Source organism: Dendrobates tinctorius, unplaced genomic scaffold, assembly GCF_039654945.1.
Source record: "Dendrobates tinctorius isolate UK_male_01 unplaced genomic scaffold, ASM3965494v1 ptg000028l, whole genome shotgun sequence".
NCBI lineage: Eukaryota > Metazoa > Chordata > Amphibia > Anura > Dendrobatidae > Dendrobates > Dendrobates tinctorius.
In genome coordinates, this window is record NW_027361696.1 from 88,440,260 (window position 1) to 88,464,543 (window position 24,284).

Genomic DNA, 24,284 nt, shown 5'->3' on the forward strand with positions numbered 1-24,284 from the left:
CAACTTGTCGTGTTTGGAGGAAAAAGAATACTGAGTTGCATCCATCAAACACCATACCTACTGTAAAGCATGGTGGTGGGAACATCATGCTTTGGGGCTGTTTCTCTGCAAAGGGGCCAGGACGACTGATCCGGGTACATGAAAGAATGAATGGGGCCATGTATCGTGAGATTTTGAGTGCAAACCTCCTTCCATCAGCAAGGGCATTGAAGATGAAACGTGGCTGGGTCTTTCAACATGACAATGATCCAAAGCACACCGCCAGGGCAACGAAGGAGTGGCTTCGCAAGAAGCATTTCAAGGTCCTGGAGTGGCCTAGCCAGTCTCCAGATCTCAACCCTATAGAAAACCTTTGGAGGGAGTTGAAAGTCTGTGTTGCCAAGCGAAAAGCCAAAAACATCACTGCTCTAGAGGAGATCTGCATGGAGGAATGGGCCAACATACCAACAACAGTGTGTGGCAACCTTGTGAAGACTTACAGAAAACGTTTGACCTCTGTCATTGCCAACAAAGGATATATCAAAAAGTATTGAGATGAAATTTTGTTTCTGACCAAATACTTATTTTCCACCATAATATGCAAATAAAATGAAAAAAAAAACAGAAAATGTGATTTTCTGGATTTTTTTTTCTCAGTTTGTCTCCCATAGTTGAGGTCTACCTATGATGTAAATTACAGACGCCTCTCATCTTTTTAAGTGGTGGAACTTGCACTATTGCTGACTGACTAAATACTTTTTTTCCCCACTGTACATACATACTACATACATACTTCATATATAGTACATTCATACAACATACATATATACTACATACATACTTCATATATAGTACATTCATACAACATACATATATACTACATACTACATACATACTGCATATATACTACATTCATACAACATACATACATACTGCATGCTATATACATACTTCATATATACAGTACAGACCAAAAGTTTGGACACACCTTCTCATTCAAAGAGTTTTCTTTATTTTCATGACTATGAAAATTGTAGATTCACTCTGAAGGCATCAAAACTATGAATTAGCACGTGGAATTATATAATTAACAAAAAAGTGTGAAACAACTGAAAATATGTCTTATATTCTAGGTTCTTCAAAGTAGCCACCTTTTGCTTTGATCGCTGCTTTGCACACTCTTGGCATTCTCTTTGTCATGATCCAGGACGGGTTTTCGCTTTGACCCGTCCTGGTTAGACTATGGGTTAATTGTGCTGCCTCTCTCTGGCAGCAGGAGGCTATTTAGTGCTCACTGGACCTGGGTCCGGTGTCAGTTATACTCCTGCCCTCGGCTGAGTTAAGTGACCTCTTGTATACGTGTGCCTTGTGCCTGATATCTTGCTTGCTTGTTCGGTTGTGATCTGGTTCTGTCCCTGTTACGAGTTCTGCCTGACCCTCTTGTACTGCGCTACCTCTCGTGTATGACTCTCTGCTTGTGACCCGACTTCTCTCTGCTTGTCCCCTTGGTACCACGTCGTCCTCTTGTGTATGACCTTTGGCTTTGTCTGACTACCTGTCTGTTTGTCCCTCCTGTACCTCGTTTGCCCGTACTGCTGTGACCTCTGTTTTGCCTGACTTTGAGTTGTTGTATGGTGTCCTGTCCTATCTGAATACAGGACGCTAAGCCCCGCCCCCTTGCAGTCACATGACCATAGGTCCCGTGCAGACTATTCAGTTTCAGTGTCCGCAGTTCCTATGCCTCTTTACTTTCCAGCGCTGACTGGACCCTGACACTATTAGCCTGAAGCACGCATGGTCACCTCTGCTGCCCTGCTCCACAGGTATCTTTTAGCACAGCTTCTGTACTCAGGACACGCGCACTGGCTCTATGAGCAAGTGCAGTGTGGTGTCTCTGACATTATAACTGACCCATACCATTTTGTTTTCTCTGCTCCCATTCACCTGTGTGTGTGATGGATCCTGTGCACACTCTTTCTGAGCAGGTTAAGCATCTGACGCAGATGTCTCAGAATCTCTTTGGAGAACAAAGAGTCCTGGCTCAGTCTCAGCAGCTGATCGCCGACACTGTGCAGGGGGTTCTTTCATTGGGGGCTCGGGATGTTACATTAATTTCCCCTGAGTCTCCAGTGAAGTTACCAGATACCTTTTCTGGAGATAAAAATGACTTCAGAGTTTTCAAGGAAGGCTGTAAGCTTTTTTTTTCCTTAAGACCACACTCTTCTGGGGATGAAAGTCAGAGAGTGGAGGTCATTATGTCTCTGTTAAGGGGAGCCCCCCAAGCTTGGGCTTTCTCCCTTCCTACCACGGCCCCTGAGCGTATGACTCTGGATGCATTTTTTGAGGCCCTGGGGCATATTTATGATGAGCCTGATCGGGTGCGTATGGCTGAGGACAGGCTGATGAATGTTTGCCAGGGGAAACACTCAGCCGAGTGGTTTTGCTCAGAGTTCAGACGCTGGGCTGCTGAGGTCTGCTGGAACGACGCCGCTCTCTGGGGGTTGTTCCGTAGAGGCCTGTCTGAGCATCTGAAAGACGCCTTGGCTCTCCACCCCCCACCTGATGCCCTGGAGGAAGCTATGACACAGGCCGTCCGAATGGATCGCAGGTTATGGGCAAGGGGAGTGATACAAACCGAGACATCATTATTCTCCCAAGGAAGGGGAGCCAGTTCTTCATTGAAAATCACGGAGATGGGAACCATCAACCTTAAGGAGGAAGAAAGGAGACAACGGCACGTGAGAAAATGCTGTGTTCACAGTGGCGAGTCTGGACATTGGAAAAAGGATTGCCCCTCCCGGCCACTAACCAACAAGCGACTGAGCCCGGGTGATTATCGTGGAGGTCACCCAGGCTCTCAGGTACCCTTTTCTGCATTTTCTAAAATGTCATTTCAAGTGGAACTTTGTTGTGGGGGTGTCTCCACATCCACTTCTGCCTTAGTGGATTGCGGTTCATCATTGAACTTTATTGACTCTGACTTGGTGGCCAGGTGTAAGTTAGGGACAGTTAGGTTGGAAACTCCGATTCACCTTGTTGCTATTGACAAAACACCACTGGTTAAGAATGACATTGTGTTTTATACTGAAGAGTTTCTCCTTAAAGTGAGTTCCTTACACCAGGAACGTATTTCATGTTTTGTAATGAACAACCTGCCTGCGGGACTGGTGTTGGGGTTCCCCTGGTTACAGCTGCATAATCCTGTGATTAATTGGGAATCTCGGGATATTGTTAAATGGGGTCCCTATTGCTCTGAGAAATGTCTTGTTTCTGTGTCTGTGTCGTCCGTGGGTCTAGAAGGCATTCCGGAGTGCCTGATAGATTATACTGACGTTTTCTCCGAAAAAGAGGCTTTTACCACCACACCGCCCATTTGATTGTGCCATTGACCTGGTTCCAGGTGCTAAATTGCCCAAAGCCCGCCTGTATAACCTCTCGGGTCCGGAACGGGCTGCGATGAAGGAATATATTTCCGAGAGCCTCCGTAAGGGACATATTCGTCCTTCTGTTTCTCCTGTGGCGGCAGGGTTCTTTTTTGTAAAAAAAAAAGACGGTGGTTTGCGCCCATGCCTCGATTTTCGTGAGTTAAATAAAATAACTGTGAGGAATACTTATCCCCTTCCACTTATTCCTGATTTATACAATCAGTTGTCCGGAGCTAAGTGGTTTTCGAAATTAGATCTACGGGGAGCGTATAACCTTATCCGAGTCCGGGACGGAGATGAATGGAAGACCGCTTTTCTCACTACTGAAGGGTTGTTTGAAAATTTGGTCATGCCCTTCGGCCTGACCAACGCTCCAGCGGTCTTCCAAAATTTCATAAATCATGTGTTCTCCGATTTGATTGGACGTTTTATGGTGGTGTATTTGGATGACATTTTAATCTACTCGCCTGATAAACAGACTCACATTGGTCATGTTCGGGCAGTTCTCCAAAGACTCAGGGAGAACTGTCTGTTTGCTAAACTTGAAAAATGTTTATTTTTTGTTCAGGAACTGTCCTTTCTGGGGTTCATCGTGTCTCCTGAAGGGTATCGCATGGATCCTAATAAGGTGCAGGCCATTCTCGAGTGGGTTCAACCGTGTGATTTGAAGGGTCTGCAACGTTTCCTAGGGTTCGCTAATTATTATCGGAAATTTATAAGGGGGTTCTCACAGGTGGTTAAACCCCTCACAGACATGACTCAAAAGGGGGCCGATATCAAGATTTGATCAACCGCAGCGGTAGCGGCATTTCAGTTTTTGAAAAAATGTTTCATGTCGGCCCCGGTTCTTATCCAACCGGACCCTTCTGAACCATTTATTGTTGAGGTAGACGCCTCAGAGGTGGGGGTGAGGGCGGTATTGTCCCAGGGACCCGCCACTTTGACCAATTTAAGACCTTGCGCCTTTTTCTCAAAGAAGTTCTCCCCTGCGGAGAGAAACTATGATGTGGGGAATCAGGAACTTCTGGCCGTAAAATTGGCTTTTGCAGAATGGAGGCATTTTTTGGAGGGGGCTGTTCATCCTATAACGGTAATCACGGACCACAAAAACCTAGCTTACATTGAGTCAGCTAAAAGGTTGACTCCCAGACAGGCTAGATGGTCACTTTTTTTTTCCCGATTCAACTTCTCGATCACTTTTCGACCAGGATCCAAGAATATCAGAGTGGATGCATTGTCACGCAGTCTTGATCCGGTGTCCCCCCCGGAACCTCCATCCTCCATTCTTCAGCCTGGGGTGGTGGTGGCAGAGGTTTCTAATGTGTTGGAACGGGAGATTCGAGAAGCCCAGGCTCTTGCACCTCCAGCTAAGCCGTTGGATAAACTTTTTGTGCCAGCTCAGTTTCGTCTCAAGGTCCTCCAGGAGTTCCATGACTCAGTTCTGGGTGGACATCCAGGGATCTCAGCGACCCAGAAGGCCATTGCTAGAATATTCTGGTGGTCTTCTTTAGCCTCTGATGTTGGGGAGTATGTGTCTGCGTGTGAGGTTTGTGCCCATGCGAAAACTCCCCATAACCGGCCGGCCAGGGAATTGGTACCACTGCCAATTCCTGAGAGACCATGGACTCATCTGTCCATGGATTTCATCACCAACCTTCCCCCTTCCAAGGGTAATACCGTGGTCTGGGTCGTAGTGGACAGGTTTAGTAAGCAGGCACATTTTGTACCTTTGGCAGCTCTACCTAATGCGGAAACATTGTCCATATTGTTTGTGGAGCATGTGGTGCGGTTGCATGGGGTATCCCTGAATGTGGTGTCTGATAGGGGAGTGCAATTCGTGTCCAGATTTTGGAGAGCTTTTTGTAGGAGGTTGGGTATTGGTCTGTCCTTTTCATCCGCCTACCATCCAGAGACTAATGGGCAGGCTGAGTGGACCAATCAGTCTCTGGAGCAAATTCTGCATTGTTTGACCTCAGCCCGACAGGATGATTGGTGTTCTGTGTTACCATTGGCTGAGTTTGCATTTAACAACCGCACTAACCAGTCTACGGGTACAGCTCCTTTTTTTTGCAATTATGGGTTTCATCCTCATTTTGGAGAATTTTCCCGCTTGAATTCTGGGTGTCCTGGGGCGGACGAGACGATCCAGCAGTTGGGGGAGGTATGGCGGGAGGTCCAGAATAACATTACGAAGGCCCAGGACAAATTTAAATTTTTTGCGGACAAAAAACGATCCGTGGTTCCAGTGTTTCAGGTCGGAGATAAGGTATAGTTATCCACCAAAAATATAAGGCTCAAGGTCCCCTCTGCGAAGCTTGGACCCAAGTTTATAGGTCCCTATGTAATTACCGAAGCAGTTAACCCGGTGGCTTTTCGGCTGAGTCTTCCGCCATCTCTAAGGATCCCTAATGTTTTCCATAAGGCCCTTTTGAAACCTGTGAGGTCCAGTGGGGAGGGATCATCTTCCCCGACACCGGTTCTGGTAGATGGGCAGGCTGAGTACGAGGTGGAACGAATTGTCGACTCCAGGTTGGTCCGTCGCGCCATTCAGTATCTGATACATTGGAAGGGCTACGGTCCTGAGGAACGCTCGTGGGTTCCTGCTCGATCAGTTCATGCGGATCGGTTGATCCGAGCCTTTCACGCCAAGTACCCTGAGAGACCTGCGGTGTCTCTGACACTCTTGATGAGTCACCGGAAATGGTCTTCCAATAGTCTTGAAGGAATTCCCAGAGCTGCTTAGCACTTGTTGGCCTTTTTGCCTTCACTCTACGGTCCAGCTCACCCCAAACCATCTCGATTGGGTTAAGGTCTGGTGACTGTGGAGGCCAGGTCATCTGGTATAGCACCCCATCACTCTCCTTCTTGGTCAAATAGTCCTTACACAGCCTGGAGGTGTGTTTGGGGTCATTGTCCTGTTGAAAAATAAATGATGGTCCAACTAAACGCAAAATGGATGGAATAGCATGCGGTTGAAAGATGCTGCGGTAGCCATGCTGGTTCAGTAAGCCTTCAATTTTGAATAAATCCACAACAGTGTCACCAGCAAAGCACCCCTACACCATCACACCTCCTCCTCCATGTTTCACTGTGGGAACCAGGCATGTATAATCCATTAACCTTTTCTGCGTCGCACAAAGACATGGTGGTTGGACCAAAGATCTCAAATTTGGACTCCTCAGACCAAAGCACAGATTTCCACTGGTCTAATGTCCATTCCTTGTGTTCTTTAGCCCAAACAAGTCTCTTCTGCTTGTTGCCTGTCCTTAGCCGTGGTTTCCTAGCAGCTATTTTACCATGAAGGCCTGCTGCACAAAGTCTCCTCTTAACAGTTGTTGTAGAGATGTATCTGCTGCTAGAACTCTGTGTGGCATTTACCTTGTCTCTAATCTGAGCTGCTGTTAACCTGCGATTTCTGAGGCTGGTGACTCGGATGAACTTATCCTCTGCAGCAGAGGTGACTCTTGGTCTTCCTTTCCTGGGGCGGTCCTCATGTGAGCCAGTTTCTTTGTAGCGCTTGATGTTTTTTGCCACTGCACTTGGGGACACTTTCAAAGTTTTCCCAATTTTTCGGACTGACTGACCTTCATTTATTAAAGTAATGATGGCCAGTCGTTTTTCTTTACTTAGCTGCTTTTTTCTTGCCATAATACAAGTTCTAACAGTCTATTCAGTAGGACTATCAGCTGTGTATCCACCAGACTTCTGCACAACACAACTGATGGTCCCAACCCCATTTATAAGGCAAGAAATCGGACTTAATAAACATGACAGGGCACACCTGTGAAGTGAAAACCATTTCCGGTGACTACCTCTTGAAGCTCATCAAGAGAATGCCAAGAGTGTGCAAAGCAGTAATCAATGCAAAAAGTGGCTACTTTGAAGAATCTAGAATACAAGACATATTTTCAGTTGTTTCACACTTTTTTGTTAATTATATAACTCCACATGTGATAATTCATAGTTTTGATGCCTTCAGAGTGAATCTACAATATTCATAGTCATGAAAATAAAGAAAACTCTTTGAATGAGAAGGTGTGTCCAAACTTTTGGTCTGTACTGTACTACATTCATACAACATACATACATACGTACTACATACATACTACAAATATACTATATTCATACAACATACATACATACTACATACATACTTCATATATACTACATTCATACAACGTACATACATACAACATACATACTTCATATATACAACATACATACATATGACATACATACTACATTCATACAACATACATGCATACTACATACATACTTCATATATACTACATTCATACAACATACATATATACTACATACATACTTCATATATACTACATTCATACAACATACATACAACATACATACATACTACATGCTACATACATACTACATCTATGATTCTATGATTCTATGATTCTATATACTACATTCATACAACATACATATATAGTACATAGTACATACTATATACATACTACATACATACAACATACATAAAACATGCTACAGACATACAACATACATACTATATACAATACATTCATACCTTCATACAATACATACATATAGACATACAGTACATATAACATAGAGTACATGGGACACTCGTGGATTTCTGCGGATCAGGGAGTTTATTGGTTGTTTGTTATTTTAATATTTTTTAAAGATGACACTGGCTTCGGGGATCAAAGTGACAAGTGATGGTGAGTATGTACTCTATGTTATATGTACTGTATGTCTATATGTATGTATTGTATGAATGTATGAATGTATTGTATGTAGTATGTATGTATGTTGTATGTCTGTAGCATGTTTTATGTATGTTGTATGTATGTAGTATGTATGCAGTATGTACTATGTATGTATGTTGTATGAATGTAGCATATATGTGGTATGTATGTTGTATGAATGTAGTATATATGTAGTATGTATGTAGCATGTAGTATGTATGTATGTTGTATGAATGTAGTATATATGTAGTATGTATGTAGTGTGTATGTATGTATGTTGTATGAATGTAGTATATATGTAGTATGTATGTAGTATGTATGCATGTTGTATGAATGTAGTATGTATGTAGTATGTATGTTGTATGCATGTTGTATGAATGTAGTATATATGTAGTATGTATGTAATATGTATGTATGTAGTTGTATGAATGTAGTATATATGTAGTATGTATGTTGTATGAAAGTTGTATATATGTAGTATGTATGTAGTATGTATGTAGTATGTGGTAGTTAGAGTTGAGCGATACCGTCCGATACTTCAAAGTATCGGATCGGAATGGATCGGCCGATCTTAAAAAAAAGTATCGGTATCGCCGATTCCGATACCGGAAGTCCCATTCAAGTCTATGGGACTTCCAGTATCGGAATAAGAAAAATCCTGTTTTTCCCTTGTACAGCCTCTCTGGGGTCTGTACGGGCCTTTCGGGGGGCTGTGCCGGCCTGCCAGGGGGTCTGTGCAGGCTCCGGTGGTCTGTGCCGGCCTGCCGGGGGGCTGTGCAGGCTCCGGTGGGCTGTGCCGGCCTGCCGGGGGGCTGTGCCGGCCTGCCGGGGGGCTGTGCAGGCTCCGGTGGTCTGTGCCGGCCTGCCGGGGGGCTGTGCAGGCTCCGGTGGGCTGTGCCGGCCTGCCGGGGGGCTGTGCCGGCCTGCCGGGGGGGTGTGCAGGCTCCGGTTGGCTGTGCAGGCATCGTCCGATGGGACTACAAGTCCCATCGGGCGATGCCTGCTACCATGACAGTGATTGACACATTAGCCAATGATGGGACAGTAGTAGTCCCATCATCCGGCTAATGTGTTAAATGTTAAAAAAAAAAAAAAAAAAATACATGCTACATACATACAACATGCATACTACATACATGCTACATTCATACTACATACTACATACATGCTACATTCATACTACATATATACTACATGCAACATACATACTACATATATACTACATGCATGCAACATGCATACTACATATATACTACATGCTACATACATACATACTACATATATGCTACATACATACTACATATATACTAAATGCATGCTACATACATACTACATACATACTACATATATGCTACATACATACTACATATATGCTACATACATACTACATATATGCTACATACATACTACATATATACTACATGCATGCTACATACATACTACATACATACTACATATATGCTACATATATGCTACATACATACTACATATATACTACATGCATGCTACATACATACTGCATGCTACATACATGCTACATACATACCACATACATACTACATACATACTACATACATACTACATGCTACATACATACTACATATATACTACATGCAACATACATACTACATATACTACATGCATGCAACATGCATACTACATATATACTATATGCTACATACATACTACATATATGCTACATACATACTACATATATACTACATGCATGCTACATACATACTGCATGCTACATACATACTACATGCTACATACATACTACATATATGCTACATACATACTACATATATACTACATGCATGCTACATACATACTGCATGCTACATACATACTACATGCTACATACATACCACATATATACTACATACATACTACATGCATGCTACATGCTACATACATACCACATACATACTACATACATACTACATACATACTACATGCTACATACATACTACATACAGTGGGGCAAAAAAGTATTTAGTCAGTCAGCAATAGTGCAAGTTCCACCACTTAAAAAGATGAGAGGCGTCTGTAATTTACATCATAGGTAGACCTCAACTATGGGAGACAACCTGAGAAAAAAAAATCCAGAAAATCACATTGTCTGTTTTTTTTTCATTTTATTTGCATATTATGGTGGAAAATAAGTATTTGGTCAGAAACAAGCAATCAAGATTTCTGGCTCTCACAGACCTGTAACTTCTTCTTTAAGAGTCTCCTCTTTCCTCCACTCATTACCTGTAGTAATGGCACCTGTTTAAACTTGTTATCAGTATAAAAAGACACCTGTGCACACCCTCAAACAGTCTGACTCCAAACTCCACTATGGTGAAGACCAAAGAGCTGTCAAAGGACACCAGAAACAAAATTGTAGCCCTGCACCAGGCTGGGAAGACTGAATCTGCAATAGCCAACCAGCTTGGAGTGAAGAAATCAACTGTGGGAGCAATAATTAGAAAATGGAAGACATACAAGACCACTGATAATCTCCCTCGATCTGGTGCTCCACGCAAAATCCCACCCCGTGGGGTCAGAATGATCACAAGAACGGTGAGCAAAAATCCCAGAACCACGCGGGGGGACCTAGTGAATGAACTGTAGAGAGCTGGGACCAATGTAACAAGGCCTACCATAAGTAACACACTACGCCACCATGGACTCAGATCCTGCAGTGCCAGAGGTGTCCCACTGCTTAAGCCTGTACATGTCCGGGCCTGTCTGAAGTTTGCTAGAGAGCATTTGGATGATCCAGAGGAGTTTTGGGAGAATGTCCTATGGTCTGATGAAACCAAACTGGAACTGTTTGGTAGAAACACAACTTGTCGTGTTTGGAGGAAAAAGAATACTGAGTTGCATCCATCAAACACCATACCTACTGTAAAGCATGGTGGTGGAAACATCATGCTTTGGGGCTGTTTCTCTGCAAAGGGGCCAGGACGACTGATCCGGATACATGAAAGAATGAATGGGGCCATGTATCGTGAGATTTTGAGTGCAAACCTCCTTCCATCAGCAAGGGCATTGATGATGAAACGTGGCTGGGTCTTTCAACATGACAATGATCCAAAGCACACCGCCAGGACAACGAAGGAGTGGCTTCGTAAGAAGCATTTCAAGGTCCTGGAGTGGCCTAGCCAGTCTCCAGATCTCAACCCTATAGAAAACCTTTGGAGGGAGTTGAAAGTCCGTGTTGCCAAGCGAAAAGCCAAAAACATCACTGCTCTAGAGGAGATCTGCATGGAGGAATGGGCCAACATACCAACAACAGTGTGTGGCAACCTTGTGAAGACTTACAGAAAACGTTTGACCTCTGTCATTGCCAACAAAGGATATATCACAAAGTATTGAGATGAAATTTTGTTTCTGACCAAATACTTATTTTCCACCATAATATGCAAATAAAATGAAAAAAAAACAGACAATGTGATTTTCTGGATTTTTTTTTCTCAGTTTGTCTCCCATAGTTGAGGTCTACCTATGATGTAAATTACAGACGCCTCTCATCTTTTTAAGTGGTGGAACTTGCACTATTGCTGACTGACTAAATACTTTTTTGCCCCACTGTATATACTACATGCATGCTACATACATACTGCATGCTACATGCATGCTACATACATACTACATACATACTACATGCTACATACATACCACATATATACTACATACATACTACATACAATACATTCATACAATACATACATAGACATACAGTACATATAACATAGAGTAACATACTTACCAATACTTGTCACATTGTTCCCCGAAGCCATTGTCTTTTACGGAATAAATATTAACATAACAAACCACAAAAATACTCACCCACGATCCAAAGCAGTCCACGAGTGTGTCCCACGACGATCTTGGGTAGAGAACTGCAGCATCAGCTGTTGCTGCCGTTCTCTACGGGCTGCAGGAATCCAATGACGGAAGGTAGGTATCCTTCCGCACTGTATTCCTCCGCCACTTAAAAAAAAAAAGTCCCTAGTCTCACTTTATGCCATTGCTGTGTGGGAAATGCCTGCACACACAACCCCCGGCAGGCCCGCACAGACCCCCGGCAGGCCCGCACAGACCCCCGGCAGGCCCGCACAGACCCCCGGCAGGCCCGCACAGACCCTCAGCAGACCCGTACATACCCCCTGCAGGCCCGCACAGACCCCCGGAAGGCCCGTACAGACCCCCGGAAGGCCCGTACAGACCCCCGGCAGGCCCGCACAGACCCCCGGCAGGCCGCACAGACCCCCCGGCAGGCCCGCACAGACCCCCGGCAGCTCGCACAGACCCCCGGCAGGCCTGCACAGACCGCGCATCATGATGCGCACAGACCGCGCATCATGATGACATCATTTCAGCAGCCAATCACAGCTGCAACACTGGCTCATTGCATTATGGGAACTTCCGATTCCGGTATCCGATATTGTAAAAACATCGATATTCGGTATCGGAATTCCGATACAGCGAATATCGGCCGATACCCGATATTTGCAGTATCGGAATGCTCAACACTGTTAACAACCTTTCATTGAAGTTGACTCATTAGTGGTACTGATATAATCCTTAATTCCCCCCCCAAAAAAAAATCCATAATTGCTTATTCTTTCGGCATCACTTTGACTTAAACAGGATGATCACTAGAAAGGGGCTTGTCGCCATAAGTAGTGAACTGATTAAACTTAAAACAAGCTTTTTCGTGTTGGTCTGTATTAAGTAAAAGTTTGAGCAACTAGCGTAACATATACTTATGGCTGTGTAAAGATGTTCAGAGTAACATCATGTTCTGTATTTCTCACATACACAGAATAAAATCAATATGCTCATCTGCTGAAATAAAGCTTAATTTTCTTCCTTGTTCCTTCGCTGCTGGAATACCCAACCTGTGAACATTGTGGGCTAGTACTCATAGTTGATTGGATAGTTGTTCTTTTAACTATTAGGCCACGACTTATGTACTAGGCAGAGACATACAAATGATGTATTTCCTTCTACATTTCTAAATTTCAGAGTGCGTGGGGTAAGCAATTCTATTCAGGGAAGATGTATAGGGCAAATTGAAAACACAGCACAGACAAACCTAAAGCATCAGTGACAGCTGGTTAAGAAATATACATTAATAGAACAGCTGTTGCAAATTGCCATTTTCTTTCTTTGAATACTGGGTACAGTCAAAAATAACATTTCCTTTGTGCAGATTGCAAGTAAAATATACTTAACTAAAATTTTAACCATTTATGCAGTCATAAAAGTAGACCATGAAGTCTTTGGAGACTTCATGATCCCATCACCATTAATACTGGGTGGTGAGAACTTTTTTAAGACTTTCCACTCTATAGAAATTTAATTGATAGCAAGCAAGCTAATTAGATCTTAGAAGGGGTAATTGTGACCGTTCCACCCCTCAGTGTGTCTGGGATGCAGTCCAATTTGGTACAAGGGTGTAGTGAAGCTGTCAGTACTTTGACAGATGAGTTGTCCAGTCTGGTGCAGAGACATGCTGACCTGTCAGTGTGTTGACTGATAGCTCAGCCTTCCAATCTGAGACTGGGAGGTGCTGGCTGTCTCCAATTGGTCATTGTCCTAGGTGATTGCCAGGCCACTTTACTGGACAGTAAAGGCCCAGGATATTCGAGCACGATCACCAAGATCAAAGTGGGGTCCCGGTCGCCATTATGTGAGATAGGGATCTCACATAGCGGCGACCGGGACCCTACTTTGATCTTGCTGATCGTGCTCGAATATCCGGGGCCATTTTTTGATCGCTGGTGTCCCGCTTGCCAGCTTGCATTTTTGTGCTTGACTCCGACAAGCGACCTCGTTGGTGACTCAGAACTCATGGACGCAGGTGGGAGTCATCAGAACAGCTGCTGTGTGACAAGGTACCAACGACCGCCGAGGTTGTTATACAGATCGCTGGATCGTTGCTGCATCGCTGAGTAAATCTGTCTGTTTGACAGCTTACCAGCGACCATTTAGTGATGTACCAGTGATCCTTAACAGGTCGTATCGCTGTCGGGATCACTGGGGCGTCGAGTAGTGTAGTGGTACCCTTACTCCAAGATCTCTGCCAGATGTATATTCAGCTCTGGGTGGTTTGTCTCTCTGTGCCTTGTGTTGTGTTTGCAGATCTTTCATTGCCTTACCTTGGACCTCATTCTGACCATCCGTCTTTTTAACCCCTTCTGCTCTGATCTGCTATTCTTCTGGTATTCCTCGGAACATTAGCTGACTATACCTTTGTCTCTTTCTTCTGTTTATGACATACCCTCTTGGCTTTCGACATCGGACTCCTTGACTACCCTGTCTCACGGATTCATGGCGAGAAGTGACTTGGTGTCACAGCAGTGAGGAAGAAATGAACAACTCATTCTTGGATGATAAATCTGGGAATCAAAATAACTGATGGTGATGGGGCCAATCTCTTTTATCTACACTACTAAGCAAAGTTTATCAAAAATTAAAAATTGTAGAATTTTGACATTTTCTATAAAGATTACTCAGTCATCATGTTTTGTTCTCAAAACTGAGAACCTATTGCTCGATGATTGGGGGGCGGAGGGCGATATTTATATTTGTGGAGTGTTCCTGGACTGGTGGAAGAAAAACTCTACATCTTGCTGGGAAAAGATGAAAACATGGTGGGCATATCAGCACAATATATAAGTTCATGTCATTAACTGCCAGAAAAATGTTAATGCTTCGGACTTTATAGCCCCTTTCCTAGATATACACCCCAATATATATTCCCATAATCATTTTCCGTCATCCCACAGTACCTAACAATATTCCCTACATTACATTTGGTTTGCAATGTTAATGTGTATTTGGTGTTTCTTTTTTTTATATAAAAATACTGTGCTAGTGCCTGCACTATATAATAGTAAGTAACACAAAATAAAGTCACTCACTGGCACATTAGCTAAAATAGAGAAAAAGTGTCCAACCACATTAAATAATGTGACAGTATGGCCAATTGGTTGCTGAGTCAGTCCTCTCACTGAACCGCTAATCAGGCTCTCTTATTGGGTAGACAGAAAATCTGAGTGACTTGAGGAAGTGTCAATCAATCTGATTAAGTTTGCAAACACACTGCGTATGATGCGCATGCTGCCAGGATTGCTGACACGAGTGAAGTGAGGATGGCTGGAAAAACTTGGGCTTCCACTTCCTAATCAGCAGAGATCACTTTTCACTAGTCATTTCATTATTATCCCTGGCAGGACTGCAATTGAAGTTTATCCCAATAAGCACAGGTCACTTTCTCACCTTTCCTACAAAATGACAACTGTACAGATCACAGAATATACCTAGAACACTTCCTCAATCAATTAGGTCCATGTAACCAATGAAATGCAAAATTCTAAACTGCTGGTAACTGTAGCTCAGGAAATATGTCTGCGTCTAAATAATAGTTATGTACCTAAAGCACATAAAAACAATAATGTACAATAAGTAAAATATAAATTTATAACCAAAAACTAAAAAAAAAGAAATGTATCAGTACCTAGTTTTCATTAGTAAAAATATAAGTGATACATTGTCTTGAAAACTCCATAATTGGTTAACATGGTCATAAAAAGTGTTTTTTTAGGTCCTTAGTTGAGATGAGCAAACATCGTCAGCTCCCTCCTTGTTCGGCAAGCAATAGCGCTTACCAAAGAAGTTGCATCGGGAATCCGGATACCTGGATCGCTCCAGATAATCAGGTGTCCAGCACCGCAGCTGCATGTGTCGTGGCTGTGTGACAGTCACAATACATGAATGGAGAGCTGGTGTGTTGTGACTATCACACAGCCATGACACATGCAGGAGCGGCGCTGGACATCTGATTATCAGGAGCGATCCAGGCATCCATCCAGGTATCGGATGCAGCTTCTTCGGTAAGCATTATGAGGAGGGAACTGACGATGTTTGCTCATCTATACTCTTTAGCCCTTGGGCTACTTGATTGTTATTTGTGTGGACCCTTTTAAGCAAGGTTTGGCGATGTAATCTGAGGGCAGCATGAGGTAGAAGCTGAGACACTGATTTCAGCAATGTGTCAATTTTAAGTTGCTTCAATACAATGAGTAAAGTGAGACTAAGTGAGACATCGCTGGAATCAGCATCTCTTTTCCTTTTTTATGGTGCTTTCAGATGAGGTAGAAAAAATGTGGTGACAGATTCCGTTTCATACCTGTAAGAATCATGTCATAGCCACTACATAGAGCATGATTTGTAAGTAAAAAAAAATTAGTTTAAAAAGCGACCATTGAATGACATCTAACACATCTATAAGAAGTAAGGTGGCCCGACAATGACAAACAATAATGAAAAGAATGAATATATTTCAATAAAATTTTACATATATGAAAATGTAGAAAATATACATATTTCAAAATTTGGTAATAAGTTTAGCAAGCCACAAGAATAAAATCAGAGAAGAAACCATAGAGCAAAAAGATACATACCATCTCCTAGAAATTGTAGCAGGGCAAGATCGATTGGCCGTTTCCACTTAGAACCTTTTTGTAGAGCAATGCCGTAACCTGTGGTAGCAAAGACTTTTCCACTACCGATAGTAACAAGCTTACAACCTTCATCTTTCCGTGCCATGTAGTTTAATACCGCTGCATCATAAATAAAGGCATCCAGTTTCCTTCAAAAGAAAAAGGAGTGAGTAAAGGGACATGAAAAACGCTCAGCAATCGCATGGTATTAATTTCGATAATGAAGTTCATGAAGTTACTAGGAACGATAATAGTAATTCAGTAGATTCAACTGCTATGTATACATTTATCAACATTTTAGATCATAGTTACAATCTTATAAATTAGGTGTCCATGGATAATGTTACATTCATACTGTACAGAATGTTAAATAGACTCATACATTTTTGTTGACGGTTACTTTATTCATTTGTCTTTGAAGAGGAAAGAATATAGACTCATAATGGCTAGAATGTAACTCTAGAGAAGCATGTCCGGTGCTCTCCAGAGTACAGTATACCTGTGTCCAAGCCAGGAATTCTTGGCCCATAGCCACCTGAGTCAGGGCTACAGAGGAGCATACTTGAAGAGAAGAAATACTCCAGCGATGATGAAGAAAGTATGGCTAAAACTTTGCCTTTATTCAGAATAATTAAATCACTAAATAGTGAGAAATGCATAGATCCATCAGTTTCCTTGTGAATTTGCTGTTCTCTCTTTTTACTGCTTTCATTATTCTGAATAAATGTGGAGTTTTATATATACTTATCTAATCATTGTTGAAGGATTTCTCTTCAATTCTCAAATTCTAGGTACAACTGTGCTTCCTTTCAACACAATAATTTGCTCCAAAATAATTCCAAACTTTGGGACTGAGAGAGATAGCCTCACTCATGTGACTTTTGATTGAATACTAACATGTATAGTCCTGCTTTTAGCATGGAGAAATGCAAAACCATGAAGTAAATATATGTAGCATTATGTGGCTACCTTACTAGTGTATGAATGATCATTGGGTCACCAAGCTTTGATTAGTTTAATTTGGACGCATCATACAACGAGAGCAATCAATGGAGAAGGACATTATGGTGGGAAGAATAGAAGGAACGAGGCGAATAAGATGACCAGCAATTCAGTGGTTTGATACTTTCAAGATATGTTGGAGAAGACTTGTAAAAGAACAATCTTCCTATAGATCGTTCATCTACTAAGTCTCCATGGCTCAAGACCAAGCTTAATTCTGTTAAAAAAATAAACTACTTGTCTGTGTGTACTACTAAAGATAAAATGTTTGTATGAACACTGTTCCTGTTCTGTGAAAACTGTTATTAATAATTCCAGGAGGTGGAAACAATATTACCTAATCAATGTCATTTCTGCATTGAAGTTTTTTATGGTCTAGAGGATCGTACAGACTAAAATTATGATTCTCACTTCAATAAAGGAAAGTGAACCAAGGTGAAGTATCCTAACACTCACCCTGTCTTGAGATTTTGCAGTGCGTCTTCCACATGCCGTTGGTTGTATTTGATCATGTAAGCGTGCATATCTGGATAGTTACTTCTTATGTTCTTCTCGGTGCTCCCATTTGGTACTGTACCAAACTTCAGTGGAGGGTACTGCTCATGAGGTCTCTGAAACTGGGATTGTAAAAAAACACATAAAACTATTAAAATGATGGCAATAAAGCACATTCCTGCAGAACCGTTAAATCTTTTTTCCTAACAGTAAAAATTATTTAGTGTCCATCACATGGCCTTATGTTAACAATTCTGAGAGTAAAGTTGCTCACAATTGAAATAATTTCATGGCTATGCAGTGGGTACAGAAAGTATTCAGACCCCTTAAAAAATTTTCACTCTTTCTTTCATTGCAGCCATTTGGTAAATTCAGAAAAGTTCATTTTTTTTCTCATTAATGTACACTCTGCACCCCATCTTGACTGAAAAAAAACAGAAATGTAGAAATTTTTGCAAATTTATTAAAAAAGAAAAAACTAAATATCTCATGGTCATAAGTATTCAGACACTTTGCTAAGAAACTCATATTTAAGACACATGCTGTTCATTTCCTTGGGATCCTCCTTGAGATGGTTCTACTCCTTCATTGGAGTCCAGCTGTGTTTAAGTAAACTGAAAGGACTTGATTTGGAAAGGTACACACCTGTCCCTGTCTATATAAGACCTCACAGTTCACAGTGCATGTCATACCAAATGAGAATTATGAGGTCAGAGGAACTGGCCAAGGAGCTCAGAGACAGAATTATGGCAAGGCACAGATGTGGCCAAGGTTACAAAAGAATTCCTGCAGTACTCAAGGTTGCTAAGAGCACAATGGCCTCCAAAAACCTTAAATGGAAGAGGTTTGGAAGTCTTCCTAAACCTAGCCATCCAGCCAAACTGAGCAATTGTGGGAGAAGAGCCTTGGTGAGAGAGGTAAAGAACCCTAATATCACTGTGGCTGAGCTCCAGAGATGCAGTAGGGAGATGGGAGAAAATTCCACAAAGTCAACTATCAATTCAGCCCTCCACCAGTTGGGCCTTTATGGCAGAGTGGCCCAACGCAAGCCTCTCCTCAGTGAAAGACATATGAAAGTCTGTGCAGAGATTGCTAAAAACCACATGAAGAACTCCAGAATAAGAGAAATAATATTCTCTGGTCTGATGAGACGAAGATAGACATTCTTGGTGATAATTCAAAGTGCTATATGTGGATAAAACCAGGCATTGCTCATCACCTGCCCAATACAATCCCAACAGTGAAACATGGTGGTGGCAGCATCATGCTATGGGGGTGTTTTTCAGCTGCAGGGACAAGACAACAGGTTGCCATTGAAGGAAACTTGAATGCAGCCAAGTACAGAGATATCTTGTATTAAAACCTCTTCCAGAGTGATCTGGACCTTAGACTTAGCAGTAGGTTCACCTTCCAGCAAGACAATGATCCTAATCACACAAATAAAATAGCAAAGGAGTGGCTTCAGAACAACTCTGTGACCATTCTTGACTGGCCCAGCCAGTAACTTTTTTGAAGTTACCAAATGGCTGCAATGAAACAATGAGTGAAAAATTTAAAGGGTCTGAATGCGTTCTGTACCCACTGTACATTACATGCAATATTCATTGAAAATATGTACTGTAAAGTAGGGAGATATTACATTTCCATCATGTATACAGTGAGTGACCAATGCAGAAAAATAATAAAGGTTATTTTAGAAGTGAAGAGCACTGTACGAAGAGGTATTTGTAGTGCAGAAAAATGATTAGTATTGCGAGACAATATTATCCTTTTGGCAAGAAAAGCAGAACTTTTTTTGAAATTCTCAGTTAAAATGAATTATTATGTCATCCTAACTAAAGGCAACTTATTACAGCTAAAGGTCTGTACCCCTAGCAGCTAAAAATGCTCCTTAAAATTATGATGTTTGTTTACTAACAGCAGCATAAAAATACATGAAACATGTAACATTGCTCCAGTGGCATTGATGAGCCGAACAGTGTCCACCCTTACCCACCTATCACCATTCCAAAGGCTAAGATCACACAGTGTTTGCTACTACATTCAATGGCTCCTTTGGGGATTACTTCAAGACTCCCACCAAATGGGATTAGGGCATATGCACCAAAGGTGCAATTGACTATAATGAAGAAGAGTCAAAAAATTTACTGTCATGCATTCTTTTCAGCCACATGCGTCTAGTTGAGTTGGGCATCAAGATGTAATTGACTCGTACATGCATTAGTGAATACGGCTGAATTCCATTTGGCAGGAGTTCAGACGTAAGCCCTGCCAAAAATGCTATGTGAACCTGTTATATGAACCCAGCCAAGAGCATTGAGTGACAGGCTACTGAGTATGAATCTATGTACTGTATAGCAGCCTATGAGATACTGCAAAAAGGGGCAGAAGGAGGTGGAAAGAGGTGGAGCAGTGCTTATCTAATGAAAAACACTGCAATTAACTGCTCCATGACCTTGAACGTATAGGTGCCTCCAAGTCTCTTCCCCATCTTTGATTCTGGATCTGACACTTAGCCCACATCTTTCCCTGCATATGACTGCAGATATGACCAGCTTTCATGTTCCTTTAACAGCCAATTGTGGATCCAAGATCCACCTACAGCTGCTAACAAATTAAATGCCGCTGTCAATCACTGTCATTTAACATGTGAATAACTTGCCAATAAGTCCTGCCAGAAGCGTGTCATAAGTCCTGCCAATTGGAGCACCCATCACATTATGGTGAGGCGCTGATGGGTTGTCATGACCAACGGGGTCTTCAAAAAAAACCCATGCTTGTCATTGTAAAGCACTACTATGTGTAGAGCAAGCTAAGCAAGCTATAGTCTGAAAACAGCATAAAGACTCCTAAGGGGACTATTGAAGCCAGTAAAAGGTAAAAAAAAGTTTTAAAAAGTATAAAAAAAAATTAAAAAACACAAAGTTCAAATCACCCCCTGTTAAGGGCTAGCGGAATGCACTAAATAATTATGATGGTAAGAGGAGCGTTCGCAGCCCGGGGTCCACTGTGCAGAGATGTAATCTGCTGCTAGGTAGTGATGATAGTAGCACGCTCGGGTTACCTCACCCGGAGTGTACTAGGCAAACCCTGTTACTTCACAGGGTCGCACTAATATAATATGAGCGCAAGCGATATGGTCACAGAACTCTACCCAGAGGCACGGAGTCAGAGACATTCTAGACCCACTTGCGCATGGAGCCGCTGCAGCGGTGCTAGAGTGACGCTAGGAAAATGCTGTGCCCTGTTAGCTGTCACAGTGTGCAGCAGATAGACTTGTACCGCCCAGAGGTATGGGAGATATGGCGGCACTATGGCGCTAACCTTGTACTTAGACTAGAGCAGTGGCACATGCTTTGCCACCATGAAGCGCTGACTCAAGCTAAACTAACCCTAAAACATACTTATCAAAGGGAGGGGTTACTTAATGAGTCAGTCACCAGTTTCATGCATCCATCATCAAGCACATAAGTCTCAACAAAAGTCTTTCTTAGCACATGGCCGAGTGGCCATGCGACCCTTTTATAGTGGCGTCCTTCCGGGACCTTCCCTGTGGTCCAGTCAGAATAGCCACAGGACCTGAGCATGTGATCCTCGAGCTCAAATGAGAGGATAAGCCATGGGCATGCCCAGTAGTCCGAAAGAAGGACATAGTCCCTGAAGCTGCTCCCTGCTGGCTAGCATGGATTGCTACAGCTGGACCAGGGGTGGCAGCAGCAACCAAACTGACATTGCTAGCCTGAGCAAGACGCCGGGATTGACATCTTTGCTGAGCAGGACCCTCTGCGGCCGGGACTGAATGGGAGACCGCAGAAGGCAAGGCTTGAGATTCCTCCTGTGCAGGGGCTGGAATCTGACGTCTAACATTGGCCCCCCTTCCCTGAGTCTCACTACACTCAGAGGCCATAATGAGCTGAGGAGCATGGATGTTCTCCACTGGTTCCCAGGTCCGGTCTGCTGGACCATGACCCATCCAAGCCACCAGATAGTACTTTTTGCCACATACCACCTGACCTGACCTGGGAATCGCGCCGCCAGCAGCTCTAGCTGTTGTGAACTCATTTTCTGGTCTGCCTCTGGTTTCTGGTGAAGGAGCTGGTTGTGCTGACAGAGGCATTGTGAGTTCTCTTTCCTTGCTCCCTCTGGTGGTGGCAGGAGGTAGTGAAGCTGATCTAATTAACAGAGACCTGCCACCTGATAATGAGGAAGATGAGTGGACATCTGAAGTCTCAGACTGGCTTTAAGACAGCCGACTCCCTATTCCCATGCTGGTGATTTTTTCCTGCCTCCTGAGGTCTTAGTTTCCAGCTCAGTTCCTGCTTTCTCAAGCTAAGTTGTCTTTGCTAATGTTCACATATGATTTGGTTTGGTCTATTCAGTTTTTTGTGTGGTCAGCCAGCCCCGGCTGGGGCTGTGCTGAATTTCCACTCTTATGTCACTGTATGTGCCAGTTTGCTTTTTGTCCCTTATTAGATTGGCCTCTTTTTGCTCTGTTCTCATAATATGCCAGAGTGCTGATATAGTGGGTGAAGTCTAGTGACTTCAGGGTAATTTTTGCTATCAGAAGTGTTGGACTTTTTTGCAGGGTTTTTTGGCGTGATTGCAGACAGTATCTTTCCTTTCCTGTCCTTTCTAGCTAGTGTGGGCCCCATCGTTTGCTCAGCCTATTTTCATACCTGTGTTCATGTTTTCATCTTGTCTCACTGTCAATACATGTGTGGGGGCTGTCTATTCCTTTGGGGTCTGCTCTGGGGCAGTTTTAGATTTCCCCTTTTCTTGCTTTAGGCTTATTTAGTCCTCCGGCTGTGACGAGGCATCTAGAATCATCGTAGGTACGCTCCACAGCTGCTGTTTGTTGTGTGGTTAGGATCAGGGGTCTGCAATCTGCGTAGTTACCAACCTCTCTGGTTTTCCATGACTTGGCTTGGTCTTGTTTTCCTCCTCGGTGACTCATTCATAACATCTATCTGTATAGCACACAGGCTGATGAAACCCCTACATGAGGCACTATCACCTGAGAACTTCTCGGGCAGAGGGAGGCGGGACAAAGTCGGAGCAGGGATGGCAGTGGTTACATGGGAGACAGCCTCCGTGGCTGCCTGAACATCGACAGCAGTAATATCTGCAGCTGAGACTGAATGCTCAAGAGCCGCCAACCTGCCCCCCAGCTGCCGGATGTGCTGCAGCAGTTGCTGTTCATCAGCCATTACTAGACAGACCCTGGCGCTAAGAAAATGTTAAGGGCTAGTTGAATGCACCAAATAATTATGATGGTAAGAGGTGCGTTCGCAGCCCTGGGTCCACCGTGGAGAGATGTAACCTACTGCTAGGTAATGGCGATAGAAGCATGCTCGGGTTACCTCACCCGGAGTGTACGAGGCAAACCCTGTTACTTCACAGGGTCACAGTAATATGATATGAGCGCAAGCGATGTGGTCACAGAACTCACGGAGACACGGAGTCAGAGTCCTTCTAGACCCACTTGTGCATGGAGCCGCTGCAGTGGCGCTAGAGAGTGAAACTATCTGGGTGTGACTCTGGAAGAACAAGCCGAGGAGTTTTTCCATTTTTCCAGACCTACACCATAGAGAGCTGTCTGCTTTTCAAACAGTTTTGTATATCTGCTGTTTGATCACGGTCAAAACTAGACAGAGACAGCGTGTGTCAGTCCCTATACAAATAGACAGAGATTGACAATTTTCCATACAGACACCGTATAGCGGTGTACGCTTCTCACACACTACCATATACAGCCTTGTATCACGGACAAATAGAAGTTATCTGTGTGTGACTCTGGAAAAAAAAGCCGAGGAGTTTTTCCATTTTTCCAGACATACACCTTAGAGTGCTGTCCGCTTTTCAAACAGTTTCGTATATCTGCTGTTTGATAATGGTCAAAACTAGACAGAGAAAGCATGTGTCAGTGTTAGGAACAGCGGAACACACTAAATAAAAATAATAATAAAGTGCGTTCGCCGCTCAGGGTCCACCGTGCAGTAGATGATATGACTGCTGCTAAGTGGTGGCAGGCAAGCAATATGGCGGAAATGCGCATGTGGGTTAAACGTCACCCAGGTGCACAGAGCAATCTCTGTTAAGTCACAGAGGTGCCAACAAAGACAAATACAATAAGGCTGAGTCTGTTG

The 24,284-nt window shown here is 43.1% G+C and overlaps 1 protein-coding gene across 1 annotated transcript in view; it reads right to left on the bottom strand.

Moving 5' to 3' along the window:
• The window catches only part of GRIN2D (glutamate ionotropic receptor NMDA type subunit 2D), a 699,139-nt gene that overhangs the window by 51,336 nt on the left and 623,519 nt on the right, over positions 1-24,284 (bottom strand). The window contains exons 9-10 of the mRNA XM_073571149.1: positions 18,100-18,260; positions 16,603-16,790 (exon numbers count right to left, since the gene is read on the bottom strand). Of these exons, the coding sequence (XP_073427250.1) occupies positions 16,603-16,790; positions 18,100-18,260 (349 nt within the window). The remainder of the gene's footprint in view (positions 1-16,602; positions 16,791-18,099; positions 18,261-24,284) is intronic.